This window comes from Microtus oregoni, unplaced genomic scaffold (assembly GCF_018167655.1).
Source record: "Microtus oregoni isolate MIOR12 unplaced genomic scaffold, Mior012 000012F_ref0000307, whole genome shotgun sequence".
Taxonomy (NCBI): Eukaryota; Metazoa; Chordata; class Mammalia; order Rodentia; family Cricetidae; genus Microtus; species Microtus oregoni.
Genome location: NW_024543071.1, coordinates 51878107 through 51899851, shown reverse-complemented (window position 1 = coordinate 51899851; position 21745 = coordinate 51878107). Strand labels below are relative to the sequence as shown.

The following is a 21745-nucleotide window of genomic DNA, read 5'->3' as shown; positions in this document are numbered from 1 at the left end:
CTGGCTCTGTAGGCAGCTGTCTCTAATCACTTGGCCTCGCGCCCGCTCAGACACAGGCACTCATCGTCCTGGGCTCAGAAGGACCCTGCCTGTAAAACAGACTTCCCAAAGTGAGCACAAGACAGTGCCTGACCACGCAGGTGTGCTTGGCATGAGGCACTAGGGCTCTGGTCCTGATCCCTGGTGTTCTGGCAAGAGGCTGCAGGAAGGTGAACCCACTAGGCAGTGGGGAGGGAACCCCCGTCCTTCCTGCAGGCCTGTGCTGCTCAGAGGTGGGGGCTGCCCTGCAGCAGGGAAGTGACAGTGTTCTGTAGGGCCACAGCTACTTTCTTGGAGGTCTTGCGTAGCAGTGGGCTGTCGGGGTGGTTCTCCTTGAGGTGCAGGACGTGACCCTCCTGACTCTCAGAGGTGCAGCCGCACTCCTCACACACGTACAGCTTGGCCCGGCGCTCCTTGTACGCGTACTTCTGCTGCACGCCGTGGATCTTCTTGAGGTGGGACTCCAGAGAGCAGCGCTGGGTGAAGGCCTTGTCACACAGGCTGCACTTGTAGGGCCGCACTCCTGTGGACAACAGGGGGTGGCATCAGGACCTGACAGGGACTGTGGAGCCTGTCTGAAGCCTCCGTACACACAGAAGTCAGGACACCTGAGTGCCAAGTAACCAGGTGACTTGGGAATCAAGTCCTTGTCTATGAATTCAGGACACTGCCCTAAACTTCAGGATGTGCCTCCCAGGTCCCAGGCAGGTCGGAGGCATGCCCTCTGGACAGACTTCACTTACCAGTGTGGGTTCGGACATGTCTCTTGAGGTCAAAGGTGTCATTGAAGCCCTTTCCACAGTATGTGCAGAGATGCCTCTTGACATCGTTGTGACATTTCATGTGTCGGTTCAGCATGCGCTGGTAGGTGAAGGCCTTCTGGCAGATGTGACAGGTAAAAAGGTCCCCATTTGGACTGTCCCCCAAGGTCACCTGTGAGTGAGGACGGTATTTGTGGCAGATATCTAGAAATCAGCGCTATAGGCTGGCACATATGCCAGCCCCCTTCCATCCCCACAACACTCTCAAGAAAAGCAGGCCCACCCTCCAGAGCCAATAACCCGTGATGTGACATTTGCTAAGAGGAGATGCAAAGAACCTCTGGGTATTGGCCCAGTTTCCTGTTGGGTCCCCCTTTGGAGGCTGTCACCTTGAACTTCCCATCCTCCTGATTTTATCTCCCAAGTGCCGGGGTTACAGGAGTGTGCCATTATACCTGGTCCGCGAGGGGCTGAGGGTGGAACTCAGGGTTTTGTTAACACAAGGCAAGTCCTCTGCCCACTGAGCTAAATCTCAAGCCTTAGAAATAGTTTTCTATCTTTGTATAAAAACTTATTTTATGTCTATGGGTGTTTTCCCTGCATGTATATGTCATGCCTGTGTGCCACATGCTTGCCAGTGCCCATGGAGGCCAGAAGTCTTATCCCTTGGAACTGGAGTTACAGACAGCTGTGAGGGGTGCTGTGGGTGCTAGGAATTGAACCCAGGTCCTATGGAGGAGGGCTGGAAGACTGATGAGCCATTTCTACTGTTCCATCATTTTCTTTATTAATTATGGAAAATTTCAAATTTATGCAATGGCGGAAAGACTAATGTCATGATTCCTTGTCCATTACCTGGTGCAGGTCTTCTTACTCAATCTTTATTACCCTCCTGCTCCTTGTCTGGGTCATGTGACACACCCTGGTGCCACCACCAGACACTGTTTAGAGCGGCTGTGACAGCATTCTGGGTGTGACCACAAAGGTGTGGCTGAGCGACCAGGTCTCTTCCTTGACTTCACAGTGACTGGGCTCTGTCAGGGGCCTGCCACTAACCATTCCTCCTGAGATCCTGGACATCTGTCATACCACACTTCCATTGGCACCCCTCCCTTTATCCTGCTTTTGGTGTTCGGAGAATTCCCTGTCTCTTGCCAATTAAGATCCTTTGAGCCAGGCGGTGGTGGTGCACGCCTTTAATCCCAGCACTCAGGAGGCAGAGGCAGGGGGACCTCCGTGAATTCGAGGTCAGCCTGGACTACAGAATGAGTTCCAGGACCTATGTCATGTCTCCTATGTTGTCCTGTCCTGTGTTCTTTCTCTCCCTCCCTGTAGGGATCTGAAGGGTAGAGGAAGGCCTGGCAAGGAGGTTGAGCCTAGTGACTGTGACCAACGTAACCTCTTTGCCGTTACCCCTGGCCTTTGCAGGTAGGAAGAGAAGGGACAGAACTATCCTTCCAGCCATAGCTAGTCTTTGACATGAGGAATGGCCCCAGAAGAACACCTTTCCGCTAGATCTCCACTGGCAGGTGCTCCCAGGCCTTGGGGCTTTGAGGAGTGTCCACCCAGCCCGGGCAGCCGGCTGCTTCCTCTCCTCTGTGACAAGCCATCTGTACTGCCTCATGTAGTGCTACAGAGCAGGAGAGAGGGTGGGGTGTGTGCTGCCCCTGCCCCGTGCACACCCTGCTCACTGCCATATACTTAAGGAACAGCAAACTGCCCCACTGACCCGGACCTCTTGCTCCCTGCCGCCCATATTGGACTCTACAGATGCAGCTGGGCCTGGCTCCCGCTTCTTCACCTTGAGACCTGGTGTAAACATGCGGCTCTTCTTTAGCTCTCCTGGCTTTGCGGCCAGAAATGAGAGAGATCACTTGCTGATACAGACTCCAAAGGGTTGGGTGACCTCACTTCCTATCTGTTTCTTTCCTCTGTGTGCTCCAACTAAGTGAGTCTCTGTAAAAGTCACAGTCCACGACTCGGATTGGTCCCCTGTGTCATAGCTGTGCCCCTAATCTGTGGGTTAGACATGGTCTCTACACATGCCCCTGGACCTCGAGAAAGAATGGAAATTATTACCTTCATCTTGGTTCTTAGGAAAGCCTGGTCTCTGCTTTGCGAATCTGTCAGATGGTCCACATCTTCAGGGGGTAGCTGGGCCACCACACAGGATCCTGAGGCCACACTATAGCTGGAGTTCCGAAGACTCATGTCCAAAGCCAGAGGGCAAGAAGGGGGTTCGGCCACAGATGGCTCTGGTTCCCGGTAGGGTGGGGGTGGACAGAAGCCCAGGCTGACTGGAGAGAGAGAGAACAGCCAGATGAGGGTGGGCGGAAAAGACCCATCAGAGTTCCAGGAAGATTCCCGAGCAAGAAGAAGACTAGAATCTGCGGCCTCCCTTCCTCCTGCTGCAGGCATGTGGCAGAGCAGGGCAGGCCCCTGGGCCTCGGATGCTGCACCTCCCTCCTGCCCATTCAGGTGATTACAGGTGACACCAGCCAGGAGCCACGGGCTCTGAGTAGCTTCTCTTAGCGGAACTGGGAGTACTGAATTGCCCAGCCAATTATGCTGCCAAGTGTCTGCCTGCCACACCTGGGCCAGTCGCTCTGGATTCCAGCATGCCCTTACTCCTCTGGGGACAAAGGGCACCACTGGAGGCCTTGGCAGGAAAGGCTCCTTCAGACTCATTCAAGCCCAGATGGTTCCTGGCCAACTGGACCCTTCTGGGCCTATTCTACAGGCAGACCTTTGGGGTTTGGGTGGTCCTAGCCTTTCCTCCCTGACCTGGCTAATCTCTGCTACTGTAGCCCATCAGGATCCTGGGCTCAGACTGGGCACAGCTCTGTCAGCAAAGAGGCCAGGTGGGTGGAGAGGGAGGAGGCCAGGGAGCAGCAGGTGGATGCTCGTAACAGTCTCTGGGCGCCCTGCCCAGGGCTTACACAACCCTGCTCCACTGCAGGACCGCTCACTGTGGCAGTCAGGCTGGGCGCCCTCCGGCACTGCAGTGGCATCACCGATACCTGGCAGCCCTTTGACAAGGCCGCTCCCCTCAACAAACACCATGAACTCAACGGGCCAGGCCTTCCAGGCTGAGCTGGGACCCTGAGCCCCGGTCCTTATAGGACAAAGAAACACGGGTAGCAAGTCTCAAGGCCCGCAGAGCTGGGACAAGAAGTATAATTTTCCAATTAGTCAGTACAACCTAAGCTCTGTACTTAAAAAGCTATAAATTAGGAAGTTTCCTAGTTTCAGAAGGAAAAAAACCTCAGGAGGGGGGCCTTATACAGAAAGGATGAATGAATAGGATTTCAGGGCCTCGAGCCCTCTGAATACTGTATTCCAAGCAAAAGATGTCAATGTAGGGCAAGGACCCAGGCTATTACCCTCACCTCTTCTAGGGGACCGCCAGGGTTGTGGGGGAAGGAAAATATAAAAGTACCTGAGTTTCGGGAGAGGCCCAGTTCTCGCCCCCTCAAAACACAACAAAGTCTCACAGAGGGAGAATGCGCCTGCCTGCCGCCCAGAACCCGTTCTTCTGGCGCTGGCGTCCGTCTGTCCAGGGGGTGGGGGACCTTAATGAACCATCTCATTCTAGGAGTTGATTCACTAGCGCCTGGCCCCAGCCTGGCACCTGAGCTGGCATACCACCTCTCTCTGAGCCATGCTGACTGGTGTCAGGCTCAGAGACCAGTCTCCTGTAGTGGAGCCTGTGTAACAGCCAGGCCTAGGACCAGGAGAGTGGGGTCAGAGTAGTGGCGACTCTGGTGCCCACTCAGATAGGCCTTGGCTGAAAGTCCAAAACTAGATGACAATTTCCACTTCTCAGCCCAAGTAGAGGAAAATGTCACTACCACCATCCTCATCCTGTCACTTGGGCTGGTGTGAGGGACACTTCTGAGAGGCAGCCAGCCACATGGCCTGGGTGGAGGATCAGCCTGTGAGGTGAGCTGTCACACTTGGCTCCTTGGCCCTATGGAGGAAAGGCTGGGCTAGGAGTCTAAGGCCTGCAGTCTGCTGTAGAGGACGAACCCTGGCCTTTCTTTCCTCCTACACAAACCCGGGGAGGTTGCTAAGGACAGCAGACAGGACACTCCACGCTGTCTCTACCCGAGCAAAGGGCCAATACGACTGCCAGGGTGGGGATGTTTACCTCAGTTTACCCACCCCACCAAACCTGTCTCCCTGCCACCCCCACAAAAGTGTCTCTACAGGGCTGCACGCACAGGGAGTAGCCACTGGCATCCTCTCCACCTATCCCAAGTGCCACTGAATGGCAGGAGGCAGAACTGGTTGCGCCTTGCTGGTGCTCCTCTCTGTCCCTCTAATTAGATGTTTCCTGCAAGGCAGTGGCCACGGTGGCTACTACTCATTGCCCCCGCCCACAGCCACTGAGTGTGGCAAGGCCAGTCTGGCTAACCCTCTCCCTCCTCCCTCAGGGACTGGTAAGTTCTCTCCTGTTGCCTTTACCTGGGTGATGCTACAGAGCTGGCCTGGAGCAGCAGACCAGATTTGAAAAGGCCTTACCCTCCGCAGGCCTCCTTTCTTTCAGTCACTGGCCCAAATACCAGGCAGACTGCCAGGTCCTAGCCCATAAAAGACCTCAAGACAGGGCTGCACATAGGCCTGACCCTCAGCTTTCTGGGGAGAGCCTGGACTTCCGGCTCCCCAGCTGACCTAACAAGTGCTGGTGAGCGAGCGTGAGTGTGCACACCCAGGCTGGCTTTAGGCTGCCTTGTACACTGATCTGGAAGGGCTGGGTCCCTTGTGTTCAGCTCTCTCAGTCCTGCGCATCAGCCAGCCATCACCTGAAAGGGACAGCAGCAGCCAGTGGGCAGGCGCTGCAGTGCCAGAGTGCAACAGGCCTGTCTCTTCGCCTTTTGTTGCCCTTCCGCTGGATACAGCGTTCTCAAGGCAGGGGCCGCTTCCTTTCCCAGTTGCTTTCCTTTCATGCAGCGTCTGTGCTGAAGTTAGACTCAACTCTCGGCCCTCGTGCCAGGGGGCCAGGCCCTGAATGGACGAGGAGCCTACTGGCTGTGTGTGGCATCCTTTACCCTGTCACCCGCACAGACTGGGGGCCACCTGCCTCTCATGTGCTGTGCGCTGAAAATGAACGACGACACAAATATCCACAGTGGCTGAGCTGTGCTCCCTCCTCTCCTCCCCAAACCTGGAGCACTGTCTCCACCATCTTCTCTGGGACAGTGCAGCAGCATCTGCCTTAGGACTCCAAGCTTGGGTACAGAGCAGCTTGCAAGACAGTATCTCATATGACAGTTGCATTTCCAGCTGCTCTTCTATGCGTGTCCTGCCCAGGGCGCTCAGCAGTCGCTAGAATGCTCACAAAACTCAGCCTTCCCACACATGCTACATGAACTGGGGGTGGGGGACACAGCTGATGTTACAGCCAATCCTACTCAGCCTGGAAAGAACAGTCAGAGTCAAGCAGATCTCTGAGTTCAAGGCCAGCCTGGTCTACAAAGTGAGTTCCAAGACAGCCAGGCAGGGATACATAGAGTAACCCTGTTTCAAACAACAACAACAAAAGCTGGTCAAGTCCCCGCACTGTCTAGAGCAGTGTCAGGCTGGGCCGTGTTGTCTGGAGGAATACCGGCACTCTTGCACTTCAGCCTCCTTGATCCGGGTCTTCAGTTTCTTTGAGACAAGGTCTCAGACCCCGTTTGCAGCTGACCTTGAACTCCAGATCTTCCTGCTTGCCCTGTCCAAGTGCTGAGATTATAGGTGTGCCCTCAACGTAGCCGCCAAGCTTTGGACATGTGCTGCCAGAACAGACCAGCCAGCCAGAATATTGCCGGGGGAAAGCTTGGACGTGGGGGGCCTCAGAGCCTAGAAGAGGCTCCTGGAATTCTCCTGGAGTTCCAGTTTTCTGGCTCAGTCCAACCCCAGGTCCCTTCCCGACTGTTGCTTCTTCACTCAGCAAGGACAAGCTGTAGAGAAACTGTCCCACTACAGCGCCTTCAGCCCTTCCACAGTGCAGGACTGGAATTTACCCCCTGCCAAGGGTACCTGCCTCAGCCTACAAACAAAATAAAAAATCCCTCCCTGTCACCACAAAGTAAACATACTACCAACAGACTCTGGTACCAAGAGAGATGGTGGATGGAGAGAGGAGCCGAGTGAACCTCTAACTTGAGCTGTCTTCAATAGGGAATGGGGTCATTTCCTCACTTGCCTGTCTTCCATTGTAGGCTCTCAGCTGTGCCCTCAGCAAAGGTGAAGGAGTGACCGCCCTGAAAGAAGACCCTCTGGAAGCTTGTGTAGGGAGCAAGGCTGACGTGATTGTGAAGGGCAATCCCAGGTCAGGCCCAGCAACACACCATCCTCTGTGTGTGGTCAACCTTCCCCTCCAGGTAGTCTCCATGAAACTTTGAGGGTCTCAGGGATCCTTGGCGGGAAGGTCAGAACGTACACGCTCCCATGTTCCCCAGTCCTCCCACTGGGGATGGGGTCATTGCTTAGCTGGTCAAAATGTGCCCCAAGAATCTGTGAGGTAGGGTGACAGAAACGTGCCTAGCCGGCTCCTGGGGTCATGGCTGGCTGGTGATGGAATGGCTCAGCCAGGAGACAGAACCCACCCCCTGCACTCCAGTCATCTGAGGCACCCAAGCGTGGACTGAGGCCGTTCCCTTTTCATTTCCAAATCTGTGGGAAAACTGCGGCTCCTGTGGACCACCTAATTTAGAGGAGGAAAATTGACCCGTAACTTCTACCCACAGGTCTTTCTCTTCACTCAACCAACGAGGGGAAATTCTTCTAAGAGCGTATTTCCCAGCCTGGGCAATCCTGAAAGAGGGAGCGACTACCTGCACTGCATGGCTCCTCATCAGGACAGCCGTAGTAGGTGGCAGCGACCACCCAGAGGCCGCCTATCTCCTCAACTGGACAGGCTGCAAGGCCAGGTCTGTGGTCTTTGTGACCCTCAGATCTGTGCTAACCCCAGGAATCTGAATGATTTGAACAAACGGAGTATCTTTGTCCTTCGTGAAAGTCAACATATGATCTGTTACTGATTGGGATATGAAATAAAACTAAAAATAACAGCACTCTGAGCCTGGCTCAGACACCGCTCACCTTTAGCACAGTCCAAGTTCAGTTTATCAGATCCCAAGGAGCAGCTAAGCAGCAAGTCAAACACAGATTGGGGAGGAGGCTGGAGCAAGGAAGGGGCTGTGTCCCTCACTGGCCTTCCGGAGGTGGAGCGCTGGACAATTGGCCAAAACACTTAGCCAAGCAGAAATCACAAAATCCCAAGCCCATACCTCAGGTGAGGAGGCACCCTTCCCTTTTTGCCTCCTATTTTCTCACACTGGGGATTCTAGGACCTTCTGGCCATTGCCTTGTTTAAGAAGCCTTCAGAACAGCCTTATGGCCCCTTGAAATAAAGTTAAGTTGTAAAACATCCTACCACCACTGGATCCTGGCAGGACTCACACAAAACACTCACATCCAAGACACTAACAGCTTATTCAAGAGGGAAACTGAGGCAAGAGCCCACACAGGGTCCTCACTCACCACCCCCATTCCCCCACTTTCTTAAAAGCCTGGGTGGTGCCAGAGAGCCTGCAGATCAAGGGTCAAAGTCGGTTGGTTAATTACCACCTCCCCCCCACCCCCGCTTGGAGGCGCAGGGCAGTACGCTCCTGCCCCACCCCCAAGCAGGGGAGGGGGAGTTGAGAAAGCGCTTGCCTCCCGATCTAGGGATCCAGGGTTTTTGTACCGGGAGCAGAAGTGTCCTTGGGCTCTGGAGGAAGATGCTGCCGGAGGAAGAGACAACTCCGGTTACTAATTCTAAGATGACACGCAGGCTGTCAAGGCGTCTTCCCTAAATAAACTAGTACACCAGCTTCCTGGAGTGTGTACCTTAGGTGTGGAGTGGGCTCCAGAACTCTCTTTTGCTTAGTGTCCTCTGCAAGGGTGAACAGAGGTGGGACCCAACACCACCTTGACTCAAGGGCAAGCAAGGTGCATCAGGTGTATTTCTCAGCAACTCCTGGACCATCAGGCTGGAGACCAGGGAAACTCGGAAGCCCTGAACCTCGGCTCTCTTATCTTAAGCGAGCAGTGTTGTGTGGGCGACTAAAGCTCCAAGTTTTCCTTTACAATGTAGCCCAAGTCTTAGCGGAAACTCCAGCTCCTTTCCAGTCCCCCGCCCTCCCCACCAAAGTGGCATCGCTTCAGTGATCCTCAACTGCCTCATGAAAGAAAGTCCAGGTTTTCTGGATTTACGATGCGAGAGCCCGGGGTGGGGGTTGGGGGGCGTCCCCTGAGCCGTGACACACCCCGCTGCATCCCCGGCGGCGCGGGCCTGCGATCCCTAGTCTGGGACATCGGCCGAGCCTCCCTAGTCTGGGACATCGGCCGAGCCTCGGCTTGGAGCTCCATCCGCCTTACCGTGCTCCTCCCGCGCCGGGGGTCGGTCTGCGGCGGGAATCCGCGTCCCCACGCGCACTGACCGGCGCCGACCGCTTGTCCGTGCGCCCCGCCCTCCCGGCGCCAGGAGCCCGCGATGCCTCACCTGGCACGTAGATCTCGCCGCGCTCCTCGTCTGGGAGTTCGCTCCAGTTCCTCTTGCACGTGGAAACGCATGGCTTCTTCACCAGGAATGCGCGGGGCATCTTCGATCCCTCCTGGACCGGCGCGGTTCGCTCCCGTAAGTCGAGTCCGGGTGGTCGTCCCACCTTTTCGGGGCTGAGGCGCGGGAATGGGGACAGTTCAAGAAAGGAGTTCGCCGAGGCGTCCCACGTTCTGAGGGAAGAGAGTACCAGGGACGGCGCGTGGAGCGTCCAACTCCGCCGAAGGCCGCCGGTGCCGGCAGAGCGGGTGCAGCCAGGTGCACCCGGATGGAGAAGCGCCAAGCGAGCGTCCCCTGGCTCGACTGGCGTCCCTGCGGCCGCTCGCGAAGTCTTCAAGTGCGAGCTGGACGGACGGGTTCACGCTTTATTGGCTCGCGGCGGTGTGTGTTGGTGGCTCGGGCGGGGGTGGGGTGGGGGTGTTGATCTGATCTAATTAGCTTGGAGTGGCCAGGAGCGCGATGGCGCATGCGTTGGGAAATAACGGTGACAACCCACCTATTTGTTACCTGTCGAACCGGTTTCCATTCCGCTGCGGGTGAGGTGGCCTCGCGGCCCGGGCGGGGCGGCACGACGTGGGTAGGAAGTGGGGGGGTTGGCGTCCCGATAGGGGTGGGTTGGGGGGCGGGCTCCGGTACCCACACCTAACAGCACCCGACCCGACCCGGACCTCCCTTGCCCGGCGTCGTCAGGTTTGCAAACTAGAGTTTCGGAAGGAGCAGGCACGGGAAGGGAGGGCAACGTTATTTGCACCGTCGCTAGCACGCTCTGTGAGCGATGACATAAAACTCGCCCAACAGGCCTGGGCCCAGCCTGACGCGCCCCAGGCACCCGGAGAGGTACAAAGCCGCCGGGCGGGAACAGGCGGCCCATGCCCGCACCCAGCGGCCCTGGATCCCCAAGGCCGGGCTGAGCAATTCTTGATTCAGCACAGAGGTATTTGCTGGGCACCGGCTTCCTACGGGAAGGCACGCCAGGCGGCAGGAGCGCGTAGACTGGGAGGCTCCGAAGCGCCAGTGAATCCAAAAGCTCGAGCCCGCCTTTCAGTTGTGCCGGTGTTTAACCGACCTGAGTCCAACTTAATTGAGGCCAGCGCCGTGGCATATAGGCGGACGCGGTTTTCCAAACTCAGAAATAGCCGGTTTTGGGATTCTGAAAATCCGTGAGAGACCAGGTGATGAAGACCCCAGCTGAGGTCTGACCTAGTCCTCTTTGCCTGTTGCACCAGTATCCTCCCTGGGTGGGAACTCAACAAGCAGCTACTCCCCATCCACCCTCCTGTGTTCAGTAGGCCCGGTTGGAGTGATGCCCCACCCCCATTGGACTGCCCGGGAGTGTTCCGTGGCCTTCATTCAGCCACTTCACTGTGACACTTTGGCCGTGGCTGAGTTTCTTTTACTGGCTGACCTATTAAAGGCAGGGATGGGACCTGCAGTTAAAGGCTACTAACATTTTAGACTCCAGACCTCAGTGCAACTTTCTCACAGTGTTAAATGTTTGCTGGAACAGACTGTGAAGGAAATTAGTCTGATAAATGAATTCACACAGTTCAAAAGTCAGGAGGCACAGGTCATAACCCAGCACGTGGGGAGCTGAGGCAGGGAAGCTGAATGGTAGAGGCCAGCCTAAATTCATCATGAAATCCTGCCTCAAACACAAAACAACAAGAGGCCAAAGAAATGAAGGCCTTGGAGCTGGCTGAGAGGTCAACGCCCAGGACTCACATGGCGGAAGGGATAACTGATCCCACAAATTGTTCTTTCACCTGTACAGACATACTGGGTAACTGGTGCCACGCACACATCTGCACAAGATAAGTCAAAAGGAAAGGGAAGTGGTTAGGATGGACTCAGAGGCATTCAGAGGACATTTCAAACATGGAGATACTTGGAGAGACCCTGTACATCTCCCCAGGATCTTTGTGAAGATAGGTGGGTGAGGAGAGACACATCAGCCTCCCTCTCACTGAGCAGGAAGTAGTTGGACCAGGAGCCTGAACTCTCTATTCCTGGAGAATCACAGAGTTACTGGGAAGGTGCTGTGACCCTTAGGGCCATTAAGGTTTGCCACCTCCCTTTGCTGTCCCTGGAGAGCTGTCTGTCATAGTCCACTCTTCCCTATCCACCTCTCATTCTGATCTTGGACCTTGCCCTTCAACTAGCATTAAGTGAGCAACTACTGTATGCTTATCTTTAGCAATAAATCCTGGGGTAGCAACATGGATTGTCTAGGAGGCAACTGAACTTAGCTCACTTTCTTTCTTCCTTATTATTATTGTTGTTGTTGTTGTCATTTTGAGACAGGATTTCCCTGTGTAGCCTTGGTTATCCTGGAACTTGCTCTGTAGACCAGGCTGGCCTTGTACTCAGAGATGCCTGCCTCTGCCTCCCAAGTGCAGGAATTAAAACCGTGCCCAGCTTCCACAGTAGGCATTGAGCCCTTTTGTGGTGCCATCCCGACAGGCTGGTCCCAGGGAGTGCCCAGGAGAGTCTACGTGAAGTCTTCACAGGTGACCCTAGATACAGAGCCAGGCTTTCTCATCAGACTAGTTTGGATGTCCAGAAAGCCAGGTGGGGAGCTAAACTGGGCGAAGCCAGCCAGTCCAGTATCCCTGCTGGTACATAGTCACAGCGAACAGAGCGAGGTCCAGGAGACTGGGGCCTTTGTGCCATCTCTCTGCTGCTGCAGCTCCTGTGGGATAGCAATACTTATGGAATGAATGGTCTTTACATTTTTGCTTATCTCTTTTATACGTATGAGTGTCTGCGTCTCACATGCATGCCTGGTATTTGAGAAAGCCAGACGTGGGCAGCAGTGCACTGGGACTGGAGTGGCAGGTGGGTGCTGGGAATTGATCTCAGGGCCTCTGGAACAGCAACAGGTGCTCTTAACTGGTGAGCCATCTCTACAGCAACTCAACCTTATGTTTTAAGAAGGTGTCTCTCCAATGGGGATGTTCTATCGGGAACTCACCAAGGCCAGCTGGCCCGGGACTGAAAAATCATGGGATAAAACCGGACTGGCTGAACATAGCGAACAATGAGGACTACTGAGAACTCAAGAACAATGGCAATGGGTTTTGATCCTACTGCACGTACTGGCTTTGTGGGAGCCTAGGCAGTTTGGATGCTCACCTCACTAAACCTGGATGGAGGTGGGTGGTCCTTGGACTTCCCACAGGGCAGGGAACCCTGATTGCTCTTTGGGCTGATGAGGGAGGAGGACTTGATCGGGGGAGGGGGAGGGAAATGGGAGGCGGTGGTGGGGAGGAGGCAGAAATCCTAAATAAATAAATAAATAAATAAGGTGTCTCTCGCCGGGCGGTGGTGGCGCACGCCTTTAATCCCAGCACTTGGGAGACAGAGGCAGGTGGATCTCTGTGAGTTCTAGGCCAGCCTGGTCTACAAGAGCTAGTGCCAGGACAGGCTCCAAAGCTACAGAGAAACCCTGTCTCAAAAAAAAAAAAAGGTGTCTCTCCACCATCAGGCGTGGTGGCACAAGCCTTTAATCCTAGCACTGGGGAGGCAGAGGCAGGTTTTTCTGTGAGTTCAAGGCCAGCCCGGACTATATAATGAGTTCCAGGGGAGCCAGGCTATGTAGAGAGAGTGTCTCAAAAATTAAAAAGAAAACTTAAAAAGCTAGGTCCTCTCACTGGACCTAGAACTCGTGGTTTCAGCTGGTTTGCTTGCTCATCAAGCGTTTTCCCACTAAGCCATATGCTAACCCATAGAATAGGGAAGGATTAACTGGGGTTGTGATGGTGGTAGGTGGGGTTGCTGAGGTCTGAATGAGAGGTGGGAGCCAGCTGGACAAAATGGCCAAGAGCATAAATCAGAACCAAAGCTGGCGCCAAGGCCCATGGTAGAAAACAAATCTAGTGTGTGCAGCTGTGGTGGCTGGATGCTGGGAAGGAGGGAAGCTGAAAGCTGGGTCCCTGGCATGACCTGTGATGCTGGATGGAGAAGGAACAGGGAGGTGGCGGTAAGGAGACCAGGGCTGTGTTGGAGCTACTGCAATGGTCCAAGTAAGAGATGGTGGCTTGAGTCACAGTGAAAACCAAGCCATGAGTCAAGTGTTTTGAATGACATCACCTGTTGGTATAGAGGACAAGAGGATGAAAGGAAGTGGAGCCCGCAGCAAGCAAGAACCATGATGCCGACTGTGAGCTGTCTGGATATGGTACACAATCCCCATCCCAAGGAGCCTGAGGAGTTAGGAAGGGTACTGGATGGTGAGTGGAACTACTCCTTCCTGCTATCACAGTTCTTAGGAGCCAGGATAGGATGGAGGCATGGAAGGAGCTGTAAACCTGGAGGTCTAAAGCACAAAGGATCATGGGAGATACATACTGAAAAGACACAGAAAAGAATACAGCTGCTGTCAGTGCCTGTGGATCTGGGCCAAGTCATCTACCCTTTCAGGGCCTCAGTTTCCCTAGCTGTGATCTCGGGCTCCTAGTTCTAGCTCTGACCTTTGGCAGTCGAGATTCTGAAGAATGACCTTTGCCTGGGAGACAGCAACTCTGCAGTGGACAGCCCTTCAGAGCGGGCTAACGGGGTCCTTTGTCAGCCACCTGAGCAGGTTCCCCTGCACCCCCTCAGCTAAGACAGGTGTCAGACACCCCAGGTTGGCCTCTACCTCCCTGTGTTGCTGAGGATCACATTGTTCCTCCTGCCTCCATACCCTGCCAACCAGCAGCTTTTCCAGACCGGCTTGGGAATAGACCCATTGAATCTGCAAAGCTCCTGATAAGGGGCCACCCCTAGCCAGATGGCAAAAGGCTGGGGACCATGGTAGAGGAGATGGTTTTTAGCCAAGGTCTGTGGAGTGGAGCTGGTTGCTCTTGGTGGGTACCAGAGCGTGGGGTGAAACTCCACCACAGTAGCCACAGGTCCCATCTGCCAGTTTCAGGCCCAGCTCACAGACTCCACATTCTGGCTCTGCTGTTGAAGTCATCAGCCTCCAGATGAGAGTCCCACAGCCCCAAGTCACTGCCTCTCTCTTCCCCACCCCTCTCCCCCTAGCTGCCACCTAGGCCAAGTCCCTGCCACCCTTCACCTGCTCTGGGCTCCCTACTAGCCCCACAACCAGCCATAGATGTTATGAAAATCCATACCCTCATCTCCCTTCAGTGGACAGAGCCCCGAGTGCCCTGTTCCTAAGGGCCTCTGCCTCCTGCCGTTTCCCCGTGTGCCCAAAGCACTCCTTCCTCCACCCCAAGCTCTTCGCCATCTTCTCATTGTAGCCTCTCCTGTGACCATATTTTTCCCCATCTGGAAAATGACTGCTCCTCATCCAGGTTTCTGACCAATGTCCCTTCTTCCTAGAGCTGATGCCCCCATTGTCATCTCTACCACCGGATTCTGTTCTCTTTGTTAGCGATTTGTCATTGCCATCCCACCAGTATCAGGTTTTCTAGGACCTGTTTCTTTTTATCTTTTATATTACTTTTGTATGTATGCATGCACACTAAAGGTGTGTGTGTGTGCTTACAGGTATGTGACGGCCAGGAACTGAAGTCAGGTGTCTTCCACAGTTGCTCTCTACACGTGTTTTCTTCCTTGCTTCTCTCTCTGCTTCTCTCTCTGAACTGGCTCAACTGGCTGAGCTCCCAGAATCCTCTTGTTTCTGCCTCCCTAGCACTTGGATCATAGGTGCTCCCTGCCACACTCAGCCTTTGTTTGTGCAGCAAGCCCCAGCCCCAAGGGTCCCTATTTACAACACTATTTTTAAAATTATTTTACCATACCGTGGTACCACACCTTGGTCATGCTAAGCAAGCCCTCCACCCATTTCTCTCTTACTTCCCGAGTCGTGGTCTTGCTAAGTTGACCTAGTTGACCTTAATTTTCTGTAGACCAATCTTGAAGTTTTGACCTTTCTGCCTCTGCCTCGGGTTCTTGAGTGGTTGTGATTTCAGGTTGGGAGTAACATCTTTTAAAAAAAAAATTAAAGACAGCCTCACTGTGTAGCCCTGGGCCTGCCTAGAGCTCATTCTATAGACCAGGTTGGTCTGAAACTCTTCTCTGCACCGAGTGCTGGGATTAAAGGTGTCTACCACCATGGCCAACCCAACAAACACCATTTTAAATAGCTTTATTATTATCCATGTTCCATAACCTTCATCCTCACAAAACATAATTCAGGGGTTTTAGTCTCCAGGAAATTCTACAGCCATCACCTTAAGTCCAGAGCTTTCTGTCTTAGTTAGGGTTACTATCGCTGCAATGAAACACCATGGCCAAAATCAAGCTGGGGAGGAATGGGTTTATTTGGTTTACACTTCCACATCATAGTCCATCACAAAAGGAAGTCAGGACAGGGACCTGGAGGCAGGAGCCTGCTGCAAAGACCATGGAGGGGTGCTGCTTACTGACTTGTGCAGCCTGTTTTCTATAGCACTCAGGACCACCACCCAAAATGGGCTGAGCCCTTCCCCATCAATCACCAATTAAGAAAATTCCTTACATTTGGATCCTATGGAAGCATTTCTCAACTGAGTTTCCTTCCCTCCTTTCAGATAACTCTAACTTGTGTCGAGTTTGACATAAAACTAGCCAGAAAAAAAAATCCCTGCGAAAAGAAACTCTGCACATTGGCAGCTGCCCTCCACTCCCCAAACCCTGCCCTGGTACCTACTATGCTTTCTGGTCCATGGACTCCTTTTGTGAAGCATCCTTGTATCCACAAACCCAGTGCTATGGGGAGGGGGTTCTTTTAGGTCCCATTTTTACAGATAAGAAAATGGGAGGGGGGATACAAGGGTGACAGGCAGACCATGGAAGAACTGGGAAGTGAGTGGGATTGGGTGCACGAAGTGAAATTCCCAAAGACTACTCAAAGTTATATTTAAAAAAAAATCAAGGCCCAGGGCCATTCAAGGATTAACTTCTCCTTTTTCCAGTGAACTCTCATGCATGGGGAGGGACAGAAATGCAGAGGAGGGAGACGTGAGGGAATAAATGGGAGCTCCTGTCTCCATAGGCCTGATGGTGAGCCAAGGACACCTCTGTCCTTAGACCTGATGGTGAGAGCCAAGGACACCTCTCTCCTTAGACCTGATGGTGAGCCTAGGACACCTCTCTCCTTAGACCTGATGGTGAGAGCCTAGGACACCTCTCTCCTTAGACCTGATGGTGAGCCTAGGACACCTCTCTCCTTAGACCTGATGGTGAGAGCCAAGGACACCTCTCGCATGCCCAGTCTGTTTCGTAGAGGACACTTGAGCAGGCAGGTGAGAACAGGGCCCATTCAGGAACTTGGACATCAAGAGTTCCGAGGGTCGCAGAGCCGGCACGCAGCAGAGTCCAATTCCACTTGCAGGAGGTTCTGGGGCTTCATGCAACAGACTGCACCTTTTCTTTTTTCTGGGCTTCTGAAAGTTCATGCGTGACAGGCACCCATCCTCAGTACCCAGGGTTGCCAGGAGCCCTGGTGAGTTTAGGAAGACACATCCATCAGGTGCTAGAAACCACACATGCCACCTCAAAGAACCCAAGCCCAGGGAGGCAGAGACTAGAGCATCAGAAGCTTGGGACACAGCCAGAGTTCCAGCCTGACCCCTGGAAGCCTCTCTCCTCTACTGTAACAGGATTTAATAATCCTTGGCTCCTGGAGAGCTGGGAGACAGGACCTGCAGTTATCAGCGCCCTCTGGGCCTCCGACAGGGAAACCAGACAGGCTCCTACTCCAACCTGCCATCCCAGCTCAGGGCTGCTCTCACCCTGGCCTCTTTCATCTTAGGCCTAATTAGCCAGGCGCCCCACCCCAAAGCTCCTTGAACAGGAGTCATCACTCCCAGTTTATAGATGGGGAAACTGAGGCACCTAGAGGGAAGTGGTTTAGAGCTGTCGCCTGTGAGTCAGCTGTGGAGCCTGAGCCCAGAGGAGGCTTCTAGCTGGACCTGCCCCTCTCCCCGCCCCCATCTCCATCCCCTCTCTCCTATCCTTGTTCTGGAGGCCCAGGCACCCTTCCTTTTAGGGTTCTTCCTCACCACTCTCAAGTGTGGCAGGGAAGGGCATGGGCAGCCAAAGGGGAGACAGACAAGTTGCCTGAACGTAGCAATGGGGGCTCAGGTGTTTAATCCTCACAGACTCTAGCAGAAAGCTTGAGGGCGGTGGGCAACGAGATTTGGACGCCAGTAGTTCTGTGCCCTGGAAACTAGCGGCCAACAGATACCCACAGTCTGGGTCTCCTGAACCACAGGCCCATTCTAGGAGCGCAGCCTGGATCTAGCCCTCTGGACTCCAGGACGGAGCGCACTACTTGGCCCTAGCAGTCCGGTCTCTACTCAAGCCTTGGTTTCTCAGTCCACATTAGTCGTGCTACGAGCTGAGTGACCTTCCAGGCCCCACCAACACGTACATCCAAAGTCAGGTTCCCGTTGTTTTTCGGCTTCGCGGCGTCTTAAGGCCGGTCCAGCCCGCAGTACTCTAGCCTGCCCGACCCCTATTCGCAATCGGTGTGACTTCGGGCACAGGTCAGCAGCTACTACACGGCTGCGACCCCGGCGCCGGCTCCTCGCCCCCAAGCAGAGCCCGGTCAGCGTGGAGGACGCCAAGCCAAGCCCTGCGGCGCCGGTCCGACCGGTCCCACCGTGACCCGCGCCTGCTCTTCCTGCTCTGCCCTGGATGTGCGTCCCGCGCGCCCCCCAGCGGCCGCTCAAGGACCCGCACCGAGCAGCCGGGCAGCAGAGCTCAGTCCCGAGCGCCGTGCGGGGCGGCTAGGGGACGCGCTGGCGGCCTTCCCCGCCTGCCCAAGCCGCCGTTCCGCTCGAGGGCCTGGGAACGCACCCCATCGGGGAGCGGGCCGGGAGCTCGGCCCACCAAACCCCGCCTCTGCCCGTGCCTGCGGCGGTTTCGGGGCAGGGGGCCTGCAAAGCGAGACAGTTACTCAGACCTGGCGAAACCGGCGTGTCGGCACCTGCCGGCCCGGCAGGCGTGGCAGGCGGAGGCTCCGTTACGCCCCGCCTCTGGGCTCGCCCGGTCCCGGCCGCCCACGCGCCGCGCGCCCCGCCCCGGCCCGCGCCGCCAGCCTGCCAGCCCGGAAGGAGCCGGCCGAGCGCCCGCGGCAGCTGACTCAAGCGGTGAGAGGCCGGCCCGTTACCACGGGCGCCAGGGGCCCCGGCGACGCTGTGGTTTCGGTGCCCTTCGTAGGCGGGCGGCCTAATGAGCTCTCGGCACGCACCTCCCGGGTACCCCCACCCTGATCGCGGCGGTTCCCGTCCCGCAGGGGCTTTGGGCTGCTGCTTTCGGTCTCATCCCCGGAGCCTCCAGATTTCAGCTTGGGACCTTGGGCCCTGGGGACTCAGTTGGGGTCTGCAAGATGGCCCTAGGGTGACAGCAGCCCCCTCTGGGACGGTGGAGGACCCGGGCGCCCTCTGGCGGCCGCGAAAGCCTTGCACGTCCTCGCCGCGGTGTCTGCGGCGGAGGGCCTGATGCTCCTTTCCTCTGCAGAGAATTTAGTTGATGACTGGCCATGGGGCCCCTGAGTCGTGAAGCCTGGACCCAGCGCCTGGGGGCCTTCCGAGCCAGCCCATCGGCCTTCCTGGCAGGTGCGGAAGGTGAGGATTTGGGTCACGACCTGCTGAGTGACCTAAGGAGTGAAAAGCTAAGCGAGCAGACTAAGGTAGGTACTGCCCGTGTGCCCTGCTACGGCCCACATGCTTGCTCCCTGCCACTGCAAGCTGAGCTTCGTCTTCACGAGTCCCTCTTAAATCCGCCATCTAGGTTTCCTTACTGACACTGAGCTTGGAGTACTCTGACAAACTGTGGCCTGATGCTCCTGCCGCGGAGGCTGCTGCCACCTCCTTGTTGGACACTCTTATCCTCCTGCCCTCAAAACCTTCAGCTCTCCGGAGGCTCCTGCTTTTGGCAGCCACAACAGTCCTGGTGTCAGGAGGTGCCGTGGGACCCACTTCGGGAGCTTCCTGCCGGCTGCTGCCCCTTCTGCTTGGTTTAGCCTCAGGCCCGGACATGGGACGAAGCTTTGGAAGCGCCTCGGAACAGCGCCACCTACAGGCCACAGCATGTGAATGCCTTGGAGAACTTGAGCGCTGCAAGCCTGGGCTGCTGGCCGGCTCCCTGGCGACGCTGCGTAGCCTCCTAGGGCAAACGGGTCCCATCCAGCCTGTCAGCCTGCTGCTGGCCCTTGTTCTGCACAACACCTTGGTGGTACCATCCAGGGCTGCAGCTGGGGCTGGGCTGCAAGGCCTGCTTGTGGCTGGGGTCTCCTCCGTTGGGAGTTGTCCCTGGGACTGGACACGAGCTGAAGGGCCGGATGCCCATCTTCAGCCCCAGGCACCCAGCTGGCCCACAGCTGAGCAGGAGCATGGCTTTCCATTGCTAGAGCCCAGCCCTGAGGAGGCCCGAGAGCTGAAGGCTGCAGTGGCCCAGCTTCTGGACACCTCCTACCTGCTCACGCCTGTGGCTCAGGCTCAGCTTCTGTGGCTGTTGGGCTGGGCCCTTCGGGGTCTTCGGGGACAGCCACCAGTGCTTTTCAAGCCACAGCTAGTTCGGCTGCTGGGAACAGCACAGCTCACCCTCTTGCACTCAGTCCTGGCTCTCAAGGCAGCCTTTGGCGAGGCTCTGTTCACTGCTCAGGACGAAGCCCTGCTGCTCCGCAGGCTCACCTTGGTGGCCCAGCACCCGGCCCTGCCCTCACCCACACACCTCTTTTACCTGCAGTGCCTCCTGCGCTTCCCAGAGAATTGCCCACTGGGTCCGGAAGGGGAAGAGGCTGCCCCACTGCTGTTGGGTCCCCAGCTATGCCAGGGCCTCATGCCCAGTCTCCTGCATGACCCGATGGTCCTGTTGGCCCGCCTGCATCTGCTCTGCCTGGTCTGTGCTGATGCTGAGGAAGAAGAGAAAGACCAGGTCCAGAGCCCACAGGGGTACCTGCAGGAGCTGATGGCTGGCCTGCAGCAGAGAGCGGCCCTAGATGGTGGTCCCCAGGCCTTGGCCACTCTCTGTTTCCAGGCTTCATACCTCGTTGCCAGGTGCCTGCCTGGGCAGCCTATAGTACGGACATCTTTGATCCATGGACTGGCCCAACTATACCGAGCTCGGCCTTCTCTGGCTCCCCACTTTGTGGACCTCTTAGATCAGGTAAGCCCTGAGCTGAGAGAGCCCCTCAGGGTGGTGCTGCAGCAAGAAGTGGTAGCCAGGCCAGGCAAGAACGAATCACTTTGCTGGCACCTGAAAATGCTGGCAAAGGTGGCAGAAGGAGATGCTCAGGATGCCACCCTCAGCTTCCTACAGGCTGCAGCCGTACACTGCACGGACTGGGGACTACAACAGGCCCTGCTGCGGGTATGCCGAGCTCTGCTGCGGGCAGGAGCGGGAGATGGCCTGGCAGACTTGCTGCAGGTACTGGCCAGACAGCTAGAGGATGCCGATGGACGGGACCATGCCCGACTATACTACATTCTCTTTTCCCACCTGTCAAGTCCCAAGCTGGGCGTGGCCCTGGGCCCCTCTCCTGCTGCACCTGCCCTGGCATCCTCTCTAGTGGCTGAGAACCAGGGCTTTGCATCAACACTGATGGTGCAGGAGACTCCAGCTCCGATTCGGTTGTGCGTGGGGCCTCAGAAGGCCAAAGGCCCGCTCCTGTCGCTGCCTCTGCAGGTGGAGGCAGTGGAGGGTCCTGTCTACTGTCTGGAGCTGCGCTTCCGTGTGGAAGGACAGCTCTATGAGCCTTTGGAGACTGTCCATATACCCTGCTTGTGTCCAGGATGGCCTGCCCGTCCTCTGTACCTGCCCTTACGGCCCCGCCGCCCAGCCCCTGCCTGCCTACATGTCCAGGCCCTTTATACCACACCTGCTGGCCTCACATGCCATGCTCACCTGCCACCCTTGTCCGTGAACTTTGCTGACCTCTTCCTGCCTTTCCCCCAACTCCCCAAAGGCTCTGAGGTGTGTTTCTTTGATGACCTCTGGAACTCCTGCCTGCCAAAGGGTGTAGAAAGTCGTATGTGGTGCCCACTTGGGCCACAGGGCCTGGAGGCCTTGGTGTCCCAACACCTAGAGCCCTTTGTTGTGGTGGCTCAGCCCCCCACCACCTACCTCATAGCTGTCCGCCTGCCCCCTGACTCCATGCTGCTGCTGCGGCTTGAGACAGCTCAGGTGGATGGTGTGCCTGTGGCCCTCAGGACTGACAACTGGGCCGTGCTGCCCCTGGTAGGGGACTACCTCCGTGGCCTTGCAGCCCGTTGAGTCAGGACATGCTCCTGGGGGCTGGTTCAAGGGACTGCCGAAGGAGCATGTTCTTGTAGCTCCTGCCCCATAAAATCTCGTTGATCAACAGCACTCGCTGGCTTGTCTTCTTTTGAACCCTTGTTAGGAGCAGACTTTCTGGGGT

At 55.9% G+C, this 21745-nt stretch overlaps 4 protein-coding genes across 8 annotated transcripts in view; 2 read left to right on the top strand and 2 right to left on the bottom strand.

Moving 5' to 3' along the window:
- The window catches only part of LOC121453846 (micronuclear linker histone polyprotein-like), a 50286-nt gene extending 42519 nt beyond the window's left edge, over positions 1-7767 (top strand). For 2 of the 3 annotated variants that reach the window (XM_041660791.1, XM_041660788.1), the window contains 2 exons: positions 7007-7116; positions 7535-7766. The gene's annotated coding sequence lies outside the window, so the exon portion shown is untranslated. Of the gene's footprint in view, positions 1-7006; positions 7117-7534 lie in introns of all 3 variants that reach the window. The other variant, XM_041660790.1, reaches the window with a different exon arrangement.
- Positions 261-9749, bottom strand: Ovol1 (ovo like transcriptional repressor 1). Of its 2 annotated transcripts, none has more exons than XM_041660792.1 (4): positions 9334-9749; positions 2880-3097; positions 783-972; positions 261-562 (listed from the first exon to the last, which is right to left on the bottom strand). In XM_041660792.1, exons 1-4 carry the CDS (start codon positions 9431-9433, stop codon positions 267-269), a joined length of 804 nt encoding a protein of 267 aa, XP_041516726.1. In that variant the 5' UTR covers positions 9434-9749; the 3' UTR covers positions 261-266. The 2 variants fall into 2 exon arrangements, with proteins under 2 accessions (XP_041516726.1, XP_041516727.1); XM_041660793.1 differs by having other exon boundaries at positions 2880-3093.
- Ap5b1 (adaptor related protein complex 5 subunit beta 1) lies at positions 9349-21686 on the top strand. Of its 2 annotated transcripts, none has more exons than XM_041660786.1 (3): positions 9349-9468; positions 18844-19015; positions 19117-21686. In XM_041660786.1, exons 2-3 carry the CDS (start codon positions 18866-18868, stop codon positions 21598-21600), a joined length of 2634 nt encoding a protein of 877 aa, XP_041516720.1. In that variant the 5' UTR covers positions 9349-9468; positions 18844-18865; the 3' UTR covers positions 21601-21686. The 2 variants fall into 2 exon arrangements, with proteins under 2 accessions (XP_041516720.1, XP_041516719.1); XM_041660785.1 differs by lacking the exon at positions 9349-9468 and adding an exon at positions 18129-18473.
- On the bottom strand, positions 15505-18867 carry LOC121454775 (translation initiation factor IF-2-like). The gene is made up of 6 exons (XM_041662191.1): positions 18792-18867; positions 18575-18678; positions 18351-18465; positions 18181-18260; positions 17753-18110; positions 15505-16819 (listed from the first exon to the last, which is right to left on the bottom strand). Exons 1-6 carry the CDS (start codon positions 18865-18867, stop codon positions 16548-16550), a joined length of 1005 nt encoding a protein of 334 aa, XP_041518125.1. The 3' UTR covers positions 15505-16547.
- Positions 21687-21745: the final 59 nt, after the last annotated feature.